Below are 23,508 nucleotides of genomic sequence, written 5' to 3' on the forward strand. Positions count from 1 at the left end.
CTTGAACCCAGGAGGTGCAGGTTGCAGTGAGCCGAGATTGCGTCACTGTACCCCAACCTGGGCGACAGAGCAAGACTTTGTCTCAAAAAAAAAAAAAAAAATCAAGGAGGATGGGGGTAAAGGGGCAAGACTGGCAGTAGAGGGGACTCTGCAGGAATGCGGAGCAGAACCAATGGGCACAGGGATGGCTCAGGCCTCCAATTCCTCTGGATGAGCTCAGGAGGGGACGAGAGAGAGCCACGCAGTTACCCGGGGGTAGAGGGTGCCCGGCAGGGGGCACAGCAGGTACAAAGGACCTGAGACTGGGTTTCATGCTTTGAGTGTGGAGACTCCTGCTCCCCGGGGTCTCTGTGAAGGCAGGAGCCAGGGCTGTGTGTCCCCCAAAAAGGGCCTTGCACGTACTAGGCACTCACTCCATTTTTTTTTTTTTTTTTGAGACGGAGTTTCGCTCGTTGCCCAGGCTGGAGTGCAATGGCACAATCTCAGCTCACTGCAACCTCCGCCTCCCGGGTTCAAGTGATTCTCCTGCCTCAGCCTCCTGAGTAGCTGGGATTACAAGCATGTGCCACCAGCCCGGCTAATTTTTTGTATTTTTAGCAGAGATGGGGTTTAACAATGTTGGCCAGGCTGGTCTCAAACTCCTGACCTCAGGTGATACAACTGCCTCAGCCTCCCAAAGTGCTGTGATTAGCGGCATAAGCCACCGCTGCCGACCTACTTTTTTTTTGAGACAGGGTGGCTCTGTTGCCCAGGCTGGAGTGTACTGGCACGATATCAGCTCACTTTAATCTCCGCCTCCCAGACTCAAGTGATCCTCCTCCCACCTCAGCCTCCCAAGTAGCTGTGATTACAGTGTATACCACCAAGCCTGGTTAATCTTTCTATTTTCAATAGAGACAGGGTCTTGCCATGTTGCGCAGGCTGGTCTCGAACTCCTGACCTCAAGTGATCCGCCTGCCTAGTACATTTTTTTGATAGAATGAGTGAGTCCCACTGGGCGCAGTGGCTCGTGTCTGTAATCCCAGCACTTTGGGAGGCCGAGACAGGCAGATCACGAGGTCAGGAGATTGAGACCATCCTAACTAATACAGTGAAACCCCATCTCTACTAAAAATACAAAAAAATTAGTCGGGCGTGGTGGCAGGCGCCTGTAGTCCCAGCTACTTGGGAGGCTGAGGCAGAAGAATGGCGGGAACCCGGGAGGCGGAGTTTGCAGTGAGCAGAGATCACGCTACTGCACTCCAGCCTGGGAGACAGACTGAGACTCCATCTCAAAAAAAAAAAAAAAAAAAGAGTGAGTCCCTTCTAGTCTTCTTCTACAACTTGCCCAAATCTGCTGAGTGAGGGAAAGCCCCAGGTCATCTGGCTATGTGACTTTGGCCAGGTAGGATACCCTCTCTGGACCTCAGTCCCTCTTAAAATAGAGAAGCTGATTGCCTGGGTTTTCAGGTCTTACTCCCTTCTGCTTCCCAATTCCCTGTGTAATTGTAGATTTTTTTTTTTTTTTTTTTTTTGAGACGGAGTCTCGCTCTGTTGCCCAGGCTGGAGTGCAGTGGCGCAATCTTGGCTTACTGCAAGCTCCACCTTCCCGGTTCACGCCATTCTCCTGCCTCAGCCTCCTGAGTAGCTGGGATTACAGGCGCCCACCACCAGGCCCAGCTAATTTTTTGTATTTTTAGTAGAGACGGGGTTTCACCATGTTAGCCAGGATGGTCTCGATCTCCTGACCTCATGATACGCCCATCTCGGCCTCCCAAATTGCTGGGATTACAGGCGTGAGTCACCACGCCTGGCCAGTAAATTTTCATAATAAAAAGTTGTGCTCAGCCAGGCACAGTGGCTCACACCGCTAATCCCAAGTTCTCTGGGAGGCTGAAGCAGAAGGATCACTTGAGGCCAGGAGTTCAAGACCAGCCTGGGCATGCCACTGGGTAAACTGGACCCTGAACAACATTAAAAGTAAATACACGTATCTCTCAGCCACTCATGGACCTAGTGCTCACCAAAGAGCTGGGTTATCAACAAGCCTCCCCAGGTGGGGACAAAGTTGTAGGGAGACCCCATTTCTACAAAAAATTTAAAAATTAGCTACTCAGGAGGCTGAGGCAGGAGGATAACTTGAGCATGGGAGGTAGAGGCTGTACTGAGCTATGAATGTTGTGCCACTGGACTCCAGCCTGAATGACAGAGCAAGACCCTGTCTCAAAACAAAACAAAATAATTAACCCGGTGCGGTGGCTCACGCCTGTAATCCCAGCTCTTTGGGAGGCCGAGGTGGGTGGATCACTTGAGGTCAGGCATTTGAGACCAGCCTGGCCAACATGGTGAAACCCCATCTCTACTAAAAATACAAAAGTTAGCTGGGTGTGATGGCACGCACCTGTAATCCCAGCTACTTGGGTGGCTGAGGCATGAGAATCACTCGAATCCAGGAGGTGGAGGTTGCAGTGAGCCAAGATTGCACCACTACATTCCAGCCTGGGCGACGGAGTGAGGCTCTGCCCCAAAAAAGGAAAAAAAAAATCGTATGGGTCAGAACCAAAACTTGATCATGACCTTCATACAATGTGGAGGTCTCTAGTTGGAGACCCCGGTCGCCCTCCTCCATCCCCATATTCGATCCATTTTCACTCTTAACGATCTTGGATTCTTGCTTCTACTGACTGGGGGGTTGAGAAAGGCACTTGTAGGGCATTCAAAGGATGTGAAAAATTAGGGCTTTTGTCTTGAAATTCCCAAAGTCGGGCTGCTGCCTCCAGAACCCTGGGCACACAGGGGCTGGGGAATAATTTACAAAAGATGCTGAGACAGGGGACAAAGCTGTACCCTGGTCCCAGCTGTTCTGCAGCTGCTGCTCCAGCGGAGGGAGAGGGGAGGAAGGACGCCTGGGCCTCCAGCTTCATTTTCCCCTTGGCCTTGGAGAGAGGCCCCTGCAGTGGGAAAACGCCAGGCCTGCAACACCACGGCCGCAGAGCCAGCTGACTGCATCACAGGACTCTGCACGAAGCCGCTGAACATGGATGAGTGACCATCAGTCTCTCAGCCTCAGGGCTCTGGCCACTGCCCACCTTCTCGAGCTGTTCTGAGTGTAAGGCTTTGTACACAGAAAGTGCTTAATTAGGGCTTGCTGCCACCAGGTTGTCTTCAAAGACAATCCTAGGCAGCTGGGATTTCCGACCCTGTTTTGTTTTTTGTTTTTATTTTTATTTATTTATTTATTTGAGACAGAGTTTTGCTCTTATTGTCCAGGCTGAAGTGCAGTGGCGTGATCTCGGCTCGCTGCAACCTCCACCTCCTGGGTTCAAGCGATTCTCCTGCTTCAGCCTCCTGAGTAGCTGGGATTAGGGGCGCCCGCCACCACGTCTGGCTAATTTTTTGTATTTTTAGTAGAGATGGGGTTTCACCATCTTGGCCAGGCTGGTCTCGAACTCCTGACCTCTGGTGATCCACCCGCCTCAGCCTCCCAAACTCCTGGAATTACAGGCGTGAGCCACTGTGTCCAGCCTGTTTTTGGTTTTTGTGTGTGTGTGTGTGTGTGTTTTTGAGACAGGTCTTACTGTCACCCAGGCTGGAGTGCAGTGGTGCAATCACGGCTCACTGCAGCCTCGGCCTCCTGTGTTCAAGCAATCCTCCAGCCTCAGCCTCCCGAGTAGCTGGGACAACCGGTGCATACCACCATTCTTGGCTAATTAATTTTTTTTTTTTTTGTAGAAATGGGGGTCTCACTATGTTTACTAGGCTGGTTTCAAACTCCTGACTTCCCATGATCTTCCTGCCTCAGCCTCCCAAAGTGCTGGGATTACAGGTGTGAGCCACTGTGCCCGGCCTCTGACCCTGTTTTTACACCAAGGTGAGACATAGATGACAACCATGAGAGTCAGGCATGTTGGCTCGCACCTGCAATCCCAGTGCTTTGGGAGGCCAAGGTGGGAGGATCGCTTGAGCTCAGGAGTTTGAGGCTGCAGTGATTGCACCAGTGCACTCCAGCCTGGGCTACAGAGACACTGTCTCATACAAAAAAAACAAGGCGGGCACCGTGGCTTATGCCTGTAATCCCAGCACTTTGGGAGGCCGAGGTGGGCAGATCATCTGAGGTCAGGAGTTTGAGACCAGCCTGGCCAACATGGTGAAACCCCGTCTCTACTAAAAATACAAAAATTAGCCAGGCATGGTGGCACATGCTGGTAATCCCAGCTACTCGAGAGGCTGAGGCAAGAGAATCACTTGAACCCAGGAGGTGGAGGTTGCAGTGAGCCAAGATTGCTCCACTGTACTCCAGCCTAGGCAACAGAATAAGACTCTGTCTCAAAAAAAAAAAAAAAAAAAAAAAAAAAAAAAAAAAAATCCATCTATAAGCCAGGTGTGGTGGCTCATGTCTACATTCCCAGCATTTTGGGAGGCTGAGATGGGAGGATCACACGAGGCCAGGAGTTCAAGACCAGCTTGGGCAACATAGTGAGACCTCATTTCTAATAAACACAAACGTACACACACACACACACACACACACACACACACACACACAGAGAAAAAACCATCTGTGATTATTAAGCAAGGTTGAAAATATGCCAATCCAGCAATTCCACTCCAAGGTGTAGATACTCAGAAGGAAACACATGGCCAAGAATGTTGACATCTTTTTTTTTTTTTTTTTTTTTTTTGAGACGGAGTCTCGCTGTGTCTCCCAGGCTGGAGTGCAGTAGCGTGATCTCGGCTCACTGCAAGCTCCGCCTCCCGGGTTCATGCCATTCTCCCGCCTCAGCCTCCCAAGTAGCTGAGACTACAGGCGCCCGCCACCACGCCCGGCTAGTTTTTTGTATTTTTAGTAGAGACGGGGTTTCACCATGTTAGCCAGGATAGAATGTTGACATCTCTGACCATGACAGCTCCAAAGTGAAACTCACATGTTCACTGACCAAAGATGGGGAAATAAATGCCCGAGGCAGGGGAGTACTACCCAGCAACGAAAAAGGATTGCAGGCAATGGCCCAGCTGAGCCTTCCTGACATGATGCTGAGTGAGCAAAGTTGGGCACGTGGATGCAACATCCCATGATTTAGTTTATATGACAACCTAAAACAGGCCAGATCAGGTAGGGCTGCTGGCATGGGGGAGGGAGCCAGGAAGGTGGAGATGGTCCCCATAGGAAATTGACCAAGTGGCCGTTTCCCTGCCCTTTGCTTTCTAATTATTCTTTGAAATTTCCACTTTTCGGCCGGGCGCGGTGGCTCAAGCCTGTAATCCCAGCACTTTGGGAGGCCGAGGCGGGTGGATCACGAGGTCAGGAGATCGAGACTATCCTGGCTAACATGGTGAAACCCCGTCTCTACTAAAAATACAAAAAACTAGCCGGGCGTGGTGGCGGGCGCCTGTAGTCTCAGCTACTTGGGAGGCTGAGGCGGGAGAATGGCGTGAACCTGGGAGGCGGAGCTTGCAGTGAGCCGAGATCACGCCACTGCACTCCAGCCTGGGAGACACAGCAAGACTCCGTCTCAAAAAAAAATAAAAAAAAGAAATTTCCACTTTTCTTTCTCTCTCCCTCTCTTTTTATTTTTATTTTTTTATTTTCTTGAGATGGAGTCTCTGTCGTCCAGGCTGGAGCGCAGTGGCGCGATCTCAGCTCACTGCAACCTCCACGTCCCGGATTCAAGCAATTCTCCTGCCTCAGCCTCCCGAGTAGCTGGGATTACAGGCACCCACCACCACGCCCAGCTATTTTGGACATACAGACCAAATTTTGGACATACAGACCAAAATGCAAAGAAACAGACAGCAGGCTGAGCACAATGGCTCATGCCTGTAATCCCAGCATTTGGGAGGCTGAGGCAGGAGGATCACTTGAACCCAGGAGTTTGAGGCCAGCCTGGGCAAGATAGTGAGATCCCATTTCTACAAAAGGTTAAAAAGTTAGCCAAGTGTTGCAGCATACACCTGTAGTCCCAGTTACTTGGGAGGCTGAGGCAGGAGGATCACTTGAGCCTGGGAGGTTGAGGTTGCAGTGAGCCAAGGTATCACCACTGCCCTCCAGCCTGGGTGACAGCCTGTATTAAAAAAAAAAAAAAAAAAAAAGCCTGGGCACAGTGGCTCACATCTGTAATCCCAGCACTTTGGGAGGTAGGCAGATCACCTGAGGTCAGGAGTTTGTGACCAGCCTGGTCAACATGGTGAAACCACCTCTCTACTAAAAATTCAAAAATTAGCTGGGTGTGGTGGCAGGCACCTGTAATCCTAGCTACTTATGAAGCTGAGACACAAGAATTGCTTGAACCCGGGAGGCAGAGTTTGCAGTGAGCTGAGATTGTGCCATTGCACTCCAGCCTGGGTGACAGAGCAAGACTGTCTCAAAAAAAAAAAAAAAAAAAGAAAAGGAAAAGAAAAAGAAAAATAAACAGACAGCCATAGTATTTGCATCCTCAGAGATGCCAAAGGTCTAAGACAGAATGCCAATTTACAGATAAAGATAATGATAGAACATAAAAATTGCCCAGCCATTATGCCCCAGCCACCAGGTCTCTTCCCTCCTCTGCTGAGAACTCCCCATGGCTCCCACCTCACTTGGGGTCAAAAGTCAAAGTCCCCTGCACAGCCCACAAGACCCTGTACATTCTACTACTACTGTCCCCCTCCGGCTCTCTGTTCCTGCCTCAGGGCCTTTGCACAAACCCTTCCCACTCTTCCCCCACAAACAGGTGTCGATCCCTCCCTCATCTCCTTGAGGTTTTTACTCAAAGGCACCTGCTCATCCAGGCCTTCCTGACCCACCTCCTGCATCTCAAGCAGCCCCCACCCTCCCATCCCCCTTCCCTGTCTTCTTGTCCCCACAGCACTTGTCACTGACAGGTAATCTACTTGATCAGGCTTCTGGTCTTTCTCTGCTACTATATCCCAAGAGGGGGATCTTTTCTCTCCAGGAGACCAGCGCCCAACCCACAGGGCAGCTTTTTCACCTGGGGGCAGACAGGACAGGTCCCCCGGGGAGAGGATACCTTAGTTTCTGAACGCACCCTTGTCGCAAAGACCCGCCCCCGCCAACTGGGGGCGAGGCTTTTCAGCCCCAAAGAGTCTGATATCCCCCTCCCAGGCTGTGACTCTCACAATCCCCAGTGGCCACGGAAATGAATCTCCCAGCGCCTGGGGCCTGTCCCCTCCCATGTCTGCCCACCAGCTGGTTCTGTCCCCAGCCCCCACTCCCTCCATTCAATCACCCATCCATCCCCAGTGCGGTCCAGCCCGTGCTGGGAGAGCCTGAAGCAGAAGGTGGGGGAGCGCCCACAGCTGTCCCCTTTCCCCCCCCGACAGCTGAGCACCGGACCCTGGAGGGGGAAGGGCACAGGAAACTCCTCAAGGGGTTTCAAACGCCACCAAGGAGCCCATCTCTGTCCCCAAATCTCTGAGCCTGGAGCCCCAAACCAGGCACTGAGGAGGGAACAGAAAGTCCGGCCCACCCCGATCTCCGAGGGCGCGGGGACAGTGAGGGGCCAAGAGAGGCGGACGGGGCGCGCAGGGAGTTCAGGGGGCGCCCGGCATCCGCAACCCCGCGCCACCTCCTCCGCGAAGCCCTCCGGACACACCCCCGCGCGTCACGGAGGCAGAACTGCAGCCGCCATGGCGCTCCCAGCCCCGACGCGACTCCTATCTGGGAACCCCGCCGGGACCCCCGCGGGCCTCCCCGCCTTCTCCCGCTCCCAGCCCCTGCCGGAGGAAGCTGGCGGGACGCGGGCCGAGGCGGAAAGGGGTTTAATTGGGGGCGCCCCGGCGGGGAGGGTCACACCGCCCCGGGGCGGGGCCGGGCCACGTGGGGGAGGAGGGAGGGGGCCCCGCGGCCACGCTACCTGTTGATCTTGTGCGCGAAGGCGCGGCGCTCGGCGGCCGCCATGGTCCCCGCGTCCCGCCGCCGCCGCCGCCCCGCGTCCCGGCCCCGCCGCCGCCGCTGCCGCCTGCCGGTTCTGGGCAGCCGGGGCGGGGCGGGGCCGGCGCGGGGGCGGGGCCCTTCCGGGTGGCCCGGGCCGCTCCGTGCTGCCCCTGCCGGCCGGAGGGGTCGCCTGGAGTCCTGGGGGCTGGGGAAACTGAGGCTGGGGATGGAGAGGAGGCCCCGAGATCCAGGCTGGGTGGGCCCCAGACTCCCGGGCTCGGGGGACGCTCTTTCTACCCTAGGAGAAGGGCTGGGGAAACTGAGGCTGAGGAGGGAAGTTAGGGAAAGGAGGCGCTGGGACCCAGACTGGGGGTGCCCCAGACTGCCCGGCTGGCGGGGCGCTCTTTCCACCCTGGGTGCTGGGTTGGAGAAACTGAGCCTGAGGCGGGAGGGAGGGAAGGGAGGCGCTGAGACCCAGGCTAGGTGGACCCCAGGCTCCCGGGGTTTAGTGAGGGGAATCTTCCCACCCCAGAAGCAGGGCTGGGGAAACAGGCTAAGGAGGGAGGAAGGGAGGGGAGGCGCTGGGACCCAGGCTGGGTAGGCCCCAGATTTCCGGGGTTTGGGGGGGGCGCTCTTTCTGCCCTCTGACTCCTGGCGGGAAAACAATAACGATGTTCACTTACCTAATAATCATGCCTGTAAGTATAATCGTGGCCGTGCATGATGGCTAACGCCTGTAATCCCAACACTTTGGAAGGCCAAGGCAGGAGGATTTTTTGAGCCCAGGAGTTGGAGACCAGACTGGGCAACATAATGAGACCCCATGTCCACAAAAAATACAAAAATTAACCAGGCATGGTGGTGTGTGTCCGTAATCCCGGCTACTCAGGAGGCCGAGGGAGGAGGATCGCTTGAGCCTGGGAGGTCAAGGCTGCAGTGAGCTGTGATTGTGCCACTGCAATCCAGCCTGGGTGACAGAGCAAGACCCTGTCTCAAAAAGTCTAATTGCTAAGATGTCATTGAGCCTGGCTCTGCAGTTCACACATGCGGAAGAAATGATTGCTTTCCTCCATTTTGCAGATGAGTAAACTGAGGCACAGAGGTGTTCAGGTGCTTGCTCGGGGTGACTCACAGGGGTCTCTGGCGCCTGCATTGTCCGTGCTCCCAGTCTAGAGCATGGGAGGCAGAGGAACCTGGCTAGGCACTGGGGTGCCAGGAGATGTGCCCCGGGTCCAGGTGGTGGGACCTGAGTGAGCCAGTTTGGGAGTCTAGACTTGCCGGGGCACCTCCACCAAGAGGAAGAGGTGGGGATGTCTTGGTTAATCTATGGTCTCAAATCTCTCCCCACTGGTCTCTCTCCCAGCACCGCTGCAGCATTTTTAGGGAATTCTCCAGCCCACACACACCTTTGGAGGAGCTCACCCCTTTCTCACCTGCATGCCGCTGCACCGGCAGGTCCTTCCTCCTGGACAGTCCTTCTTTCCCTGGTCAGCAAATGGCCCAGGGAGAATTTGAGGTTGAATCATACAAGGCTGTGACTCTGCCTCGGGGCCTTTGCATGTGCTGTTCTCATTCCCATCTGTGGGTTGCTGGCATTTTGTTCTCTATTTTTATTTATTTATTTATTTATTTATTTATTTATTTGAGATGGAGTTTCGCTCTTGTTGCCCAGGCTGGAGTGCAATGGTGCCATCTCGACTCACTGCAACCTCTGCCTCCCAGGTTCAAGTGATTCTCCTGCCTCAGCCTCCTGAGTAGCTGGCATTACAGGCACCCACCATCATACCCAGCTAATTTTTTGTATTTTTTTTTTTTTTTTTTTTTTTTTGAGACGAAGTCTCGCTTTGTCGCCCAGGCTGGAGTGCAGTGGCCTGATCTCAGCTCACTGCAAGCTCCGCCTCCCGGGTTCACGCCATTCTCCTGCCTCAGCCTCCCGAGTAGCTGGGACCACAGGCGCCCGCCAGCTCGCCCGGCTATTTTTTTGTATTTTTTAGTAGAGACGGGGTTTCACTGTGTTAGCCAGGATGGTCTCGATCTCCTGACCTTGTGATCCACCCGTCTCGGCCTCCCAAAGTGCTGGGATTACAGGCTTGAGCCACCGCGCCCGGCCATTTTTTGTATTTTTAGTAGAGATGGGGTTTTATCATGTTGGCCAGGCTGGTCTGGAACTCCTCACCTCAGGTGATCCACCCGCCTTGGCTTCCCAAAGTGCTGGGATTACAGGCATGAGCCACCGCGCCCACCCCGAGTCACCATGCACCCCCGAGACACGGTTTCTTGCCTTGCTGCCCAGTGAATCCATGTCAGACCTTGAACCCACAGGAAGGAGGGCTGGATTATAGGGGAACCCCCAAAGCCTGCCACTCAGACCCAGGATAGCATCCTGCTAGTCAGGCTGCAGTAGGGTTGCCCACAGCCTGGCATGTCACATGTGCACATAGCCCACGTACCTGCCTGCAGTGGTCCAGCCACTTTGGCCAGGTGGAGCTCCGCCCATCACTCCCCGATGTGCCCTACCCAGTGTCCCCGCCTTGCCTCTCAGGCTGCTGGGAGCTAGGCTGGGCAGGAAACATGCAGATAAGCAAAGATTTGCACATTTCTCAGCCTAGTTCCAGTCCAGCCCCCTTTATATCCGGTCTCCCAGCTTCCTTTCTCATCCTCCCGCCAGCTTGTTCCTGCATCAGTGGCCAGGAAGAGCCTGCGAACACCTGCATCACATCAGGTCCTTCCTCTGTTCAGAACCTTCCATGGCTCCCACCTCACTCAGGGTAAAAGCCAAAGTCCTCCCACAACTTGGCTTTGTGGGGGCAGTGCCTCATTGTAATCCCAGCACTTTGGGAGGCCGAGGTGGGTGGATCACTTGAGGTCAGGAGTTCGAGACCAGCCTGGCCAACATGGTGAAACTCCGTCTCTACTAAAAATACAAAAAATAGCCGGGCATAGTGGTGGGAGCCTGTAATTCCAGCTACTGGGGAGGCTGAGGCATGAGGATCGTTTGAACCCAGGAGGCGGAGGTTGCAGTGAGCTGAGATTGTGCCACTGCACTCCAGCCTGGGTGAAAGAGTGAGACTCTGTCTCAGAACAACAACAACAACAAAAACAACCAACAAACAAAACCAAAGTCCTCCCACAACCCACAAGCCCCAGCATGATCAGCCCTGTCACCTCCCTGGCTTGCCTCCTCCTTTTCTTTCCCTCATTCACTCCACTCCAGCCGCACCTGCCTCCTGGATGCTCCTCTAAACACCAGGACACAGCTCCACCCAAGGACCTTTGCATGTCCTGTTCCCTTTCCCATATATGGGTGCTGCCATTAGCCTCCTTTTACAGATAAAGAACACCCAGAGAGGGGATCTGAGGAACACCCGGAGGGGAGACTTGCCCTAACGTAGCCTAGTGAATCAGTATCAGATCCAAGATTTGGATCCAGGGAGCCTGACCCCAAAGCAGTTGTCTCTAAAGTCTCACTGGGTCTCCATCGGACCTGGCTGTGTGGCCCAGGATAAATTGCTCAACTTCTCTGAGCCCCAGTTTCCTTGTTTGCTCCCTGAGAAGTTCATGATTGGTCACAGCTGGAGACCCAGACATCAGGAGGTAGGTTGAGCCCTGGAGCAGCAAACTTCAGGGCTTTGACGGGGCCCATTCGCTATTGAAGCCCAAGGGGGCTTTGAGCTCAGTGACTCCACGTCCTGCCTTGGTGGAAACGCTGCTTCAGAGATCGCTCCGATCAAAGGCCCTACCCCAGATGCCTCAAGCCCAGTACCCGCCCCAGTGCCTGCCAGACCTGACTGGTGAAGCTATTTCTCTCCAGGGCACCGCCAGCCCTGACTCAGCTGGGTGTGGCTGGAGTGCCCCTGACAGCTAATCAAACAGAGGCTGAGCGTGGTGGCAGGGACTTTGGACTCCTCTGCTCTGCTGCGCGGAGAACACGTTGTGGATGTGAGGCTGGAGCTGGTGGACCAGGGAGGAGGGGCTGTACTGGTCCAGGTCGGGGATGATAGGCCTGGATGGGTGAGGATACAGGGGAAGTGAGAAGTCGGTGAGCTGTGGGCAGATGGACTCACTGGTGGATGGACAGTGAGTCCATGTGCACGTTACGGTAAGAGAGGAGCCGAAAACCATCTCCTTCACCCACGCTGCCGCCTAATGCTGCTCCTTCCACCTGGAATGCTGTTCCACCCACTCCTTGTCTGCCTGCACCCTTCTTTATCCCTTAAATGTCAGCTTGAGGCCGGGCGTGGTGGCTCACGCCTGTAATCCCAGCACTTTGGAAGGCCGAGGCGGGCGGATCATGAGATCAGGAGATCGAGACCATCCTGGCTAACACGGTGAAACCCCGTCTCTACTAAAACTACAAACAAAATTAGCCAGGCGAGGTGGCGGGCGCCTGTAGTCCCAGCTACTTGGGAGGCTGAGGCAGGAGAATGGCGTGAACCCGGGAGGCGGAGCTTGCAGTGAGCTGAGATCACGCCACTGCACTCCAGCCTGGGCGACAGAGCAAGACTCCATCTCAAAACAAACAAACAAACAAAATCTCAGCTTGGACATCCCTGCCTTTGCCCACTGCCTCCGCCATGGCGGCCCCAGTCATGTCCCAGTTGCTGAGTTACGTGTTTCTGTGGGGTTCCCAGCACCTGACATTTAGTAGGAGCTCCATAAATATCAACTTTCTGGTTTTGCTCTTTTTTTTTTTTTTTTTTTGAGACAGGGTCTCTCTCTGTCATCCAGGCTGGAGGGCAGTGGCTCCAACACAGCTCACTGCAGTCTCCTCCTCCCAGGTTCAAGCAGCCCTCCTACCTCAGTTCCCAGAGTAGCTGGGACTATAGGCATGTGCCACTGTGGCCAGCTGATGTTTTTGATTTTTCTTTGTAGAGACAGGAGTCTCACTATGCTGCCCAGGTTGGTCTCAAACTCCTGGCCTCAAGCGATGCTGCCAGTTTGGCCTTCCACAGTGCTGGAATTACTGATGTGCCTTCTTCTGTTTTCCTGATCCGCTGCTGAGCCCTTGTCCCAGACCTCGCTACTGGAATCACTGTAGCATCATAATGTGCTTCTGCATCTTTCTGTGCTGGGTGCAGCTGCCTCCAGACCTTTGCACAGGCCATCCCCTCTGCCCAGGCTGATGGTTTCCCCCACTCCTTACCTGAACAAACTTTTTTTTTGAGACGGAGTTTTGCTCCTGTTGCCCAGGCTGGAGTATAACAGTGCAATCTCGGCTTACCGCAACCTCCGCCTCCCAGGTTCAAGCAATTCTCCTGCCTCAGCCTCCCAAGTAGCTGGGATTACAGGCATGCGCCATCATGCCCGGCTAATTTTGTACTTTAGTACAGATGGGGTTTCTCCATGTTGGTCAGGCTGGTCTCGAGCTCCTGACCTCAGGTAATCTGCCCACCTCGGCCTCCCAAAGTGCTGGGATTACAGGCGTGAGCCACCACGCCTGGCCACCTGAACAAACTTCTATTCATTCTTCAGGTCTGGTGTCTCTTGGAAGCCTTCCGTGACCATCTCCCTCCCCTCTGGAAGCTGGGTCAGGGGTTCCTCTGGGCTCCCATCCCCTCCAGCCCCTGGGTCTCCCCATCACAGTCCTGATCACCCTCAGAATAACTGTCTGGTTCTGTGGTGTCTGCTCCTCCCGTTCCAATGTCACCTCCGTGAGGACAGAGATTTTTCTTTGCCTTTTTTCCTTCTTTCTGCAACAGGGTCTTGCTCTGTCGCCCAGGCTGGAGTGCAGTGATGCAATCATAGCTCACTGCAACCTTGATCTCCTGGGCTCAGGCAATCCTTCTGCCTCAGCCTCCTGAGTTGCTGGGACCACAGGTGAATGCCACCATGCCCAGCTAGTTTTTTTTTTTTTTTTTTTTTTTTGAGACGGAGTCTCACGCTGTTGCCCAGGCTGGAGTGCAGTGGCGCGATCTCGGCTCACTGCAAGCTCCGCCTCCTGGGTTCACGCCATTCTCCTGCCTCAGCCTCCTGAGTAGCTAGGACTACAGGCGCCCGCCACCGCGCCCGGCTAATTTTTTGTATTTTTAGTAGAGACGGGTTTTCACTGTGGTCTCGATCTCCTGACCTTGTGATCCGCCCGCCTCGGCCTCCCAAAGTGCTGGGATTACAGGCTTGAGCCACCGCGCCCGGCCGCCCAGCTAGTTTTTAAATTGTTTGTAGAGATGGGGTCTCACAATGTTGCCCAGGTTTTTTGTTTTGTTTTTTGTTGTTGTTTTTTTTTTTTTGAGACAGGGTCTTGCTCTGTCACCCAGGCTGGAGTGCCATGACATGATCATAGCTTACTGCAGCCTCCAACTCCTGGACTTAAGCGATCCTCCCACCTCAGCCTCCCAAAGTGCTGGGATTGCAGGCGTGAGCCACCACCGTGCCTGGCCTCTCTGCCTTATTCACTGCTGTATTCCCAACACCCGGGACACGGCTGTGCATACTATAGGTGCTCAATAAGAGAATGAGTGAGCCAGAGTAGTACAGGACCTCACTGGCCAGAGGACCTCAGTGCTTCTCTGTCCCCTGGTGTCCAGCATTGATACCATCAGTGTGGCAGGAGCAACCAGTCCCACAGCAGGGAGATAGGTTCCTTGTGGAGAGGGAGTCTGCCTGGGCCTCCCAAACTGAGAGGTGTTGGGAGTGACGGTGAAGAGGGAGGTTGAATGAGGCTGCCCACTGGCCCCTGGTGCCTGTGGCGGGAATGGTGGGCCCAGCCAGCCCAGGACACTTGCCCCATCCTGCCCATAGGCAGAGGACCCTGCTGCTCCGTGGAGAATTGAGGAACGAGAGCATACAAGGGCACATCCATGCAATAGGCATCCGTGGAGCATCTACCATCTGCAGGCACCAACTCGATCCAGGAGGTGGAATCATCATCCCGGCTCACCACCCTACAGGTGCAAGAAACTGAGGCTGAGAGAGGAGCAGCCACCAGCCTCAAATCATACAACACTGGTGTGCCAGGCACGGTGGCTCCTGCCTGTAATCCCAGCACTCTGGGAGGCCGAGGTGGGTGGATCACTTGAGGTCAGGAGTTCAAAACCAACCTGGCCAACGTGTTGAAACCCCTTCTCTACTAAAAGTACAAAATTAGCCAGGTGTGGTGGTGCGCGCCTATAGTCCCAGCTACTCGGGAGGCTGAGGCAGGAGAATCGCTTGAACCTGGGAGGCAGAGGCTGCAGTGAGCTCAGACAGTGCCACTGCCCTCACTTCAGCCTGAGTGACAGAGCGAGATTCCATCTCAAAAAAAAATCACATAATGCTGGAGTCAAAGGACTCAAACCCACATCTGTCATCTTCAGGAAAATCTCTCCTGTGGTTTTTCAGATGCATTTCGGCAATTGGTGAATTACTTGAGTGGATGAATGGGTGTCTTGCAGTCAGTGGTGAGCTCAGAGTAGGAACAGTCATGAACAGGATCTGGAGTCCCGAGAGACGTGGATTCGAGTTCTGGCTTGGCCACGTAGCTGGACTGCGTGACCTGGACCTCTCTGGGCCTCAGTTTCCTCATCTGCAAAGTGGGCACAGCAACCCCAGTGCTCCACCAAGAGGGCCGTGATGGAGCCATCGAGGTGGCGTCAGGAGAGCACAAGACCGAGGGAGACGCTGACGTGTTGGATTGTTTTTTTCTGCTGTTTCCAGAGCCGGGGAAGGAAGCCGGAAGCCAACCCAGGGTGTCCAGGCCTGCCTTTGGGAGTTTAAATTACAAAGACAAAAGCTGGGCCTAGACAGGTCAGAGGGGCAGGACATAGGCTTCCTGTTTTTCTTTGAACAGATGGCCCAGCCACCAGATGCTTGTCTGTCCAGACACGTGTGCATTGTCCAAGGAACTTGCTTCTTTTTAAAATACTTTATTTTTAGAGACGGCATCTCACTATGTTGCCCAGCCTGGTCTCAGGCTCCTGGCCTCAAGCGATTCTCCCACCTCAGCTTCCCAAAGCGTTGGGATTACAGGCGTGAGCCGCTACACCTGGCTGAGGCCACTTTTGTGTAAAATATTTGGAAAAATGTATATATCTGTATTTCCTTGATTTTTCCAAACACTCTCTTCAAAGACTACCAAGAAACTGGTGGGACTGGAGGATGAGCAGGAGGAATGCTTTGCATTTTAACTGACAAATGTATTGCTAGAGTAGTGTAAATGACAGAAATGACAGAAGAGGGAGCCGATAGAGGAGAGATTCAACCCCTCCAGCAGTTTCCCCTATTAACAACTTGCAATCTGCTGAACATGTTACAATTGATGACCCAATCTTGATACATCATTATTCAGGTAGTTTACATTCCCATACACGGTTCCTGTTGTACATCCTACTGGTTTTTGGTAAGTGCATATGCCTTTTCTTTTTTTTTTTTTTCTTTTTTTTGAGACGGAGTTTCGCTGTGTCACCAGGCTGGAGTGCAATGGCGTGATCTCAGCTCACCGTAACCTCTGCCTCCCGGGTTCAAACGATTCTCCTGCCTCAGCCTCCCAAGTAGCTGGGATTACAGGCACCTGCCACCACGTCCGGCTAATTTTTGTTTGTTTGTTTTGTTTTTGCGACGGACTGTCGCTTTGTCACCCAGACTGGAGTGCAATGGCAGGACTCGGCTCACTACAACCTCTGCCTCCCAGGTTCAAGCGATTCTCATGCCTCAGCCTCCCTAGTAGCTGGGAATACAGGTGCACACCACCACACCCGGCTAAGTTTTTGCATTTTTAGTAGAGACACGGTTTCACCATGTTGGCCAGACTGGTCTCGAACTACTGACCTCAGGTGATCCGCCCACCTCAGCCTCTCAGAGTGCTGGGATTACAGGTGTGAGCCATCACGCCCAGCCAAATTTTGTAGTTTTAGTAGAGACAGGGTTTTGCCATATTGACCAGGCTAGTCTCAAACTCCTGACCTCAAGTGATCTGCCCGCCTTGGCCTCCCAAAGTGCTGAGATTACAGACATGATCCACTGTTCCCGGCTATTTTTTTTTTTTCAAGATAGAGTCTTGCTCTGTCACCCAGGCTGGAGTGTGGTGGCGCCATCTCGGATCACTGCAACCTCTGTGTTCCAGGTTCAAGTTGTTCTCCTGCCTCAGCCTCCTGAGTAGCTGGGACTACAGGCATGTGCCACCACGCCCAGCTAATTTTTGTATTTTTTTGTAGAGACGAGATTTTGCCATGTTGGCCAGGCTGGTCTCAAATTCCTGACCTCAGGTAATCTGCCTGCCTCTGCCTCCCAAAGTGCTGGGATTACAGGCATGAGCCACTGCGCCCGGCCAAGGTGCATATGTCTTGTATGTGGCATTATAGTATCATACAGTATCATATTCACAGTGCACAGTGAATTCATTGTGCTAAAAATCTGCCTATTCATCCCTCCCTTCCCATGGGCCCTGGGCAATCCTGACCTTTTTTTTTTTTTTTACTTTGAGACAGAGTCTTGCTCTGTCGCCCAGGCTGGAGTGCAGTGGTGTGATCTCGGCTCACCGTAATCTCCGCCTTCTGGTTCAAGCGATTCTCCTGCCTCAGCCTCCTAAATAGCTGGGATTACAGGCGCACACCACCATGCCTGGCTAATTTTTTTTTGTATTTTTATTAGAGATGGGGTTTTGCCATGTTGGTCAGGCTGGTCTTGAACTCCTGACCTCAGATGATCCGCCCTCCTCGGCCTCCCAAAGTGCTGGGATTACAGGCATGAACCACCACGCCAGGCCCCCCCTTTTTTTTTTTTTTTGAGACGGAGTCTTGCTCTGCCGCCCAGGCTGGAGTGCAGTGGCCGGATCTCAGCTCACTGCAAGCTCCGCCTCCCGGGTTCACGCCATTCTCCTGCCTCAGCCTCCTGAGTAGCTGGGACTACAGGCGCCCGCCACCGCGCCCGGCTAGTTTTTTGTATTTTTTAGTAGAGATGGGGTTTCACCGTGTTAGCCAGGATGGTCTCGATCTCCTGACCTCGTGATCCGCCCGTCTCGGCCTCCCAAAGTGCTGGGATTACAGGCTTGAGCCACCGCACCCGGCCCTATTTTTCAGATAAGGTCTCGCTCTGTTGTCCAGGCTGTAGTGCAGAGTGGTACGATCATAAGCTCACTGCAGCCTCCATCTCCTGGGCTCAAGTGATCCTCCCTCCTCAGCCTCCCGAGTAGCTGGGACTACAGGTGTGTGCCACCACACCCAGCTAATTTTTTTTTTTTTTGACGTGGAGTTTTGCTCTTGTTGCCCAGGCTGGAGTGCAGTGGCGCGATCTCGGCTCACTGCAAACTCCACCTTCTGGGTTCAAGCGATTCTCCTTCCTCAGCCTCCCGAGTAGCTGGGATTACAGGTGCCTGCCACCACACCTGGCTAATTTTGTATTTTTAGTGGAGATGGGGTTTTACCATGTTGGCCAGGCTGGTCTCAAACTCCTGACCTCAAGTGATCCACCTGCCTCGGCCTCCCAAAGTGCTGGGCTTTACAGGCATGAGCCACTACGCTGGGCCGCACCCAGTTAATTTTTAAAATTTGTGATAGAGATAAGGTCTTGCTATGTTACCCAGGCTGGTCTCCAACTCCTGAGGTCAAGTAACCCTCTCACCTTGGCCTCCCAAAGGGCTGGGATTACAGGCATGAGTCACCTTCCCCAGCCCCTCTTCCCCCTTAATAACCTCCATCCAGGTTGGGCGTGATGGTTCACGCCTGCAATCCCAGCACTTTGGGAGGCCAAGGCGGATGCATCACCTGAGATCGCAAGTTCAAGACCAGCCTGACCAACATGGAGAAACCCCGTCTCTAGTGAAAATACAAAATTAGCCGGGTGTGGTGGTGCATGCCTGTAATGCCCGCTACTCATGAGGCTAAGGCAGAAGAATCGCTTGAACCCAGGAGGTGGAGCTTACAGTGAGCCAAGATCACGCCACTGCACTCCAGCCTGAGCGACAGAGCAAGACTCTGTCTCAAAATAAATAAATAAATAAAATAACCTTCATCCTTTGGTGGCCCCTTTACTTGCCTCATTTCACTCAATCATCAGGACATCTTGTCTCTGTGAGATGTGGCCTCCAAGGCCCAATCATCACATAAAAGACTTTGGACCTCACAGGACTTGGGCTTCCCAGCTGGCAAGTGACAGAGTTAAGATTTGAACACAGAGCCAGCTTTTGCGCCGAGACTCTATTTCCTTCTTCTTCTTTTTTTTTTTTTTTTGAGACGGAGTCTCGGCGGGAGTGCAGTGGCGGGATCTCAGCTCACTGCAAGCTCCGCCTCCCGGGTTCACGCCATTCTCCTGCCTCAGCCTCCCGAGTAGCTGGGACTACAGGCGCCTGCCACCTCGCCCAGCTAGTTTTTTGTATTTTTTTAGTAGAGATGGGGTTTCACCGTGTTAGCCAGGATAGTCTCGATCTCCTGACCTCGTGATCCGCCCGTCTCGGCCTCCCAAAGTGCTGGGATTACAGGCTTGAGCCACCGCGCCCGGCCTTCCTTCTTCTTATTTATTTATTTTTTTGATATGGAGCCTTGCTCTGTTGGCCAGGCTGGAGTGCAGTGGTACGATCTCAGTTCACTGCAACCTCTGCATCCTGGGCTCAGGCCATCCTCCTACCTCAACCTCCTGAGTAGTTGGGACTATAGGCGTGTGCCATCACACCCAGCTACCTGTTGTGTTTTGGTTTTTTGTTTTGTTTTGTTTTTGAGACAGAGTCTCACTCCGTGGCCAGGCTGGAGTGCAGTGGCACGATCTCAGCTCACTGCAGCTTCCACCTCCTGGGTTCAAGCGATTCTCCTGCCTTAACCTCCTGAGTAGCTGTGCCTACATGCATGCACCACCGTGCCCAGCTAATTTTTGTATTTTTAGTAGAGACAGGGTTTCACCATGTTGACCAGGATGACCTCGATCTCTTGACTGTGTGATCTGCCTGTCTCAGCCTCCTAAAGTGTTGAGGATTACAGGCATGAGCCACTGTGCCCGGTCCTGTTCATTTTTTATAGAGACTGGGTTTCACCACGTTGGCCAGGCCAGTCTCGAACTCCTGACCTCCGGTGATCCGCCCACCTCAGCCTCCCAAAGTGCTGCGATTACAGGTGTGAGCCACTGCACCTGGCCTGTATTTCTTCCTTAGCACAACCTTTCAGAGCAGGTGGAAATGATTTTGACAAAGCTCCATCTTTTAGATGGACCACATTTTCTTTCTTTCTTCTTCTTCTTCTTCTTTTTTTTTTTTTGAGACAGAGTCTTGCCCTGTTGGCCAGGCTGGAGTGCAGTGGCATGATCTTGTCTCACTGCAACCTCCGTCTGCTGGGCTCAAGCAATTTTCCTGCCTCAGCCTCCCAGGTAACCGGGATTACAGGCATGTGCCACCACTCCTGGCTAATTTTTGTATTTTTAGTAGAGACGGGGTTTCACCATGTTGGCCAGGCTGGTCTCCAACTCCTAACCTCAGGTAATCCACCCACCTCGGCCTCCCAAAGTGCTGGGATTATAGGCATGAGCCACCATGCCTGGCCAATGGACCACATTTTCTTAGCCCAGCAGCTCTGCAAAGAAAAGGAGGTGACATCAGGCAGTAGTTAGACGCCTAGACACTTGAGTTCAGATCCTGCACCTCAGCTCACAACACCAGCTTTAATAGACTGTTGCTCACACCTATTGGAATGGCTACAGTGAAAAATACCAACAACACCAAGTGCTGAGGAGGATTCAGGGAAACTGGACCCTCATACGCTGCTGGTGGGGATAAAAAACGGTGCAGCTGCTTTGGAAAATGGTGGTTCTTTTTTTTTTTTTTTTTTTTTTTTTTGAGACAGAGTCTCGCTCTGTCGCTCAGGCTGGAGTGCAGTGGCGTGACCTCTACTCACTGCAAGCTCCACCTCCCAGATTCACACCATTCTCCTGCCTCAGCCTCCCGAGTAGCTAGGACTACAGGCGCCCGCCACCGTGCCGGGCTAATTTTTTGTATTTTTACTAGAGACGGGGTTTCACCATGGTCTTGATCTCCTGACCTCGTGATCCACCCACCTCAGCCTCCCAAAGTGCCGGGATTACAGGCATGAACCGCCATACCTGGCCTGGAAAATGGTGGTTCTTAAAACGCATACCATGCAAATACTCTATGACCCAGCAACCCCACTCTTGGGTAGTGACCTAAGAGAAATGAAAACGGATATTCACATAAAAACCTATATATGGCCAGGAGTGATGGCTCACACCTGTAATCCCAACACTCTGGAAGGCTGCAGTGGGTGGATCGCTTGAGGCCAGGCGTTCGAGACCAGCCTGGTCAACATGGTGAAACCCTGTCTCTACTAAAAATACAAAAATTAGCCGGGCATGGTGGTGGGTGCCTGTAATCCCAGCTACTCAGGAGGCTGAGGTACAAGAATAGCTTGAACCCAAGAGGCGGAGGTTGTAGTGATCTGAGATGGTGCCACTGCACTCCAGCCTGGGTGATAGAGCAAGACTCTGTCTCAACAAACAAGCAAAAAAACCTGTACATGTGCTGGGCATGGCTACCTGGGAGGCTGAAGTGGGAGGATCACTTGAGGCTGGGAGTTCAAGGTTACAGTGAGCTATGATTGCACCACTGTACTCCACCCTGGGGAACATAGCAAGACTTCATCTCTAAAAATGAAACTAATAATTAAAAAGCCTCAGTGTAATGCTTCACACCTGTAATCCTAGCACTTTGGGAGGCTGAGGGAGGAGGACCACTTGAGCCTGGAGTTGAAGGCTGCAGTGAGCTCTGATTACGCCAACTGCCCTCTGGCCTGGGTGACAGAGGGAGACCCTGTCTCTAAAAAAAAAAAAAAAGTAAAATAGAAGAAAAGGCTGTGCATGAATGTTGATAGCAGCTTTATTCATCATCACTCATAGCTTAAAACAATGGAGTTGTCCCTCAGTGGGTGAATGTAAAACAAACCAGGGTCTTCCCTTACAATGGAATATTCTTCAGCAACAAAAATGAGCAAACTATTGAGACAGGCAAGTACTTGGATGCGTCTCAAATGCATTATGCTGCCTGAAAGAGGCCAGACTGAAAAGGCCACAGAGTATATGATTCCCGTTATATTACATTCTGAAAAAGACAAAAGTACAGTGTGACATAGCGGACAGATGAGGGCCTGCCTGGGGCTGGGGGGAAGGGCTGATGACAGAGGGCCAGCGCCAGGGAGCTTCGGGGTGATGCAGCAGCTCTGCCTGATGGCCCTGGTGGTTCCATGAATCTGGACATGTGTTAAAATTCATAGAACTGTCCACCTCTCCAAAACGAAATTTGACTGTATTTATATAGAGAGAGACATTTGTGCCGGGCGCGGTGGCTCAAGCCTGTAATCCCAGCACTTTGGGAGGCCGAGACGGGTGGATCACGAGGTCAGGAGATCGAGACCATCCTGGTGAACATGGTGAAACCCCGTCTCTACTAAAAAATACAAAAAACTAGCCGGGCGAGGTGGCGGCGCCTGTAGTCCCAGCTACTTGGGAGGCTGAGGCAGGAGAATGGCGTGAACCCGGGAGGCGGAGCTTGCAGTGAGCTGAGATCCGGCCACTGCAACTCCAGCCCGGGAGACAGAGCAAGACTCCGTCTCAAAAAAAAAAAAAAAAAAAAAAGAGAGACATTTGCAGGGGGAATGGGTCTGTGAGATTCTAGGAGTGTGGTTATTTATCCTTGTAAATCCCAGTCACCCCTGCTGAGACAATAGGGGTGACCCATTGTGCAACCTGCAGCCAGCCCACTTTGCGAAGTTTTCTTCCTTCCTTCCTTCCTTTCTTTTTTTTTTTTTTTTTTTTTTTGAGACGGAGTCTCGCTCTGCCGCCCAGGCTGGAGTACAGTGGCCGGATCTCAGGTCACTGCAAGCTCCGCCTCCTGGGTTTACGCCATTCTCCTGCTTCAGCCTCCCGAGTAGCTGGGACTACAGGCGTCCGCCACCTTGTCCGGCTAGTTTTTTGGGTTTTTTTTTTTTTTTTGTATTTTTAGTAGAGACGGGGTTTCACCGTGTTAGCCAGGATGGTCTCGATCTCCTGACCTTGTGATCCGCCCGTCTCGGCCTCCCAAAGTGCTGGGATTACAGGCGTGAGCCACCGCGCCCGGCTCGCTTTTTCTTTCTTTCTTTCTTTCTTTCTTTCTTTCTTTCTTTCTTTCTTTCTTTCTTTCTTTCTTTCTTTCTTTCTTTCTTTCTTTCTTTCTCTCTCTCTCTCTTTCCTTCCTTCCTTCCTTCCTTCCTTCCTTCCTTCCTTCCTTCTTTCTCTCTCTCTCTCTCTTTCTTTCTTTCTTTCTTTTTTTTTGACAGAGTCTCGCTCTGTAGCCCAGGCTGGAGTGCAGTGGCACGATCTTGGCGAGCCATAGCCTCCGTCTCTTGGGTTCAAGCGATTCTCCTGCCTCAGCCTCCCTAGTAGCTGGGATTACAGGAGCATGCCACCACTCCCAGCTAATTTTTGTATTTTTAGTAGAGGCAGGTTTTTACAACGTTGGCCAGGCTGGTCTCAAACTCCTAACCTCAAGTGATCCACCTGCCTCAGCCTCCCAAGTAGCTGGGACTACAGACGCACACCACCATGACCAGCTAATTTATTTTTATTTTTATAGAGATGGGGTCTTGCTATGTTGCCCAGGCTGGTCTCGAATTCCTAGGCTCAAGCAATCCTTTTGCCTCAACCTCCCAAGTATTTGGGACCCTAGGCATGCCACCACATTTGACTAATTTTATTATTTTTAATTTTTTTTTTGT

The 23,508-nt window shown here is 52.8% G+C and overlaps 1 protein-coding gene across 9 annotated transcripts in view; it reads right to left on the reverse strand.

The window, feature by feature from the left end:
- The window catches only part of LOC105486911 (dedicator of cytokinesis 6), a 62,798-nt gene extending 54,832 nt beyond the window's left edge, over positions 1–7,966 (reverse strand). For 7 of the 9 annotated variants that reach the window (XM_071086582.1, XM_071086583.1, XM_071086587.1 and 4 more), the window contains exon 1: positions 7,833–7,928. In XM_071086582.1, the coding sequence (XP_070942683.1) occupies positions 7,833–7,876 (44 nt within the window). In that variant the 5' untranslated portion in view covers positions 7,877–7,928. Of the gene's footprint in view, positions 1–7,832 lie in introns of all 9 variants that reach the window. The other 2 variants (XM_071086584.1, XM_071086580.1) reach the window with 1 other exon arrangement.
- Between the last annotated feature and the right edge of the window lie 15,542 nt (positions 7,967–23,508).

The sequence above is a fragment of the Macaca nemestrina genome, chromosome 20 (genome assembly GCF_043159975.1).
Source record: "Macaca nemestrina isolate mMacNem1 chromosome 20, mMacNem.hap1, whole genome shotgun sequence".
NCBI lineage: Eukaryota > Metazoa > Chordata > Mammalia > Primates > Cercopithecidae > Macaca > Macaca nemestrina.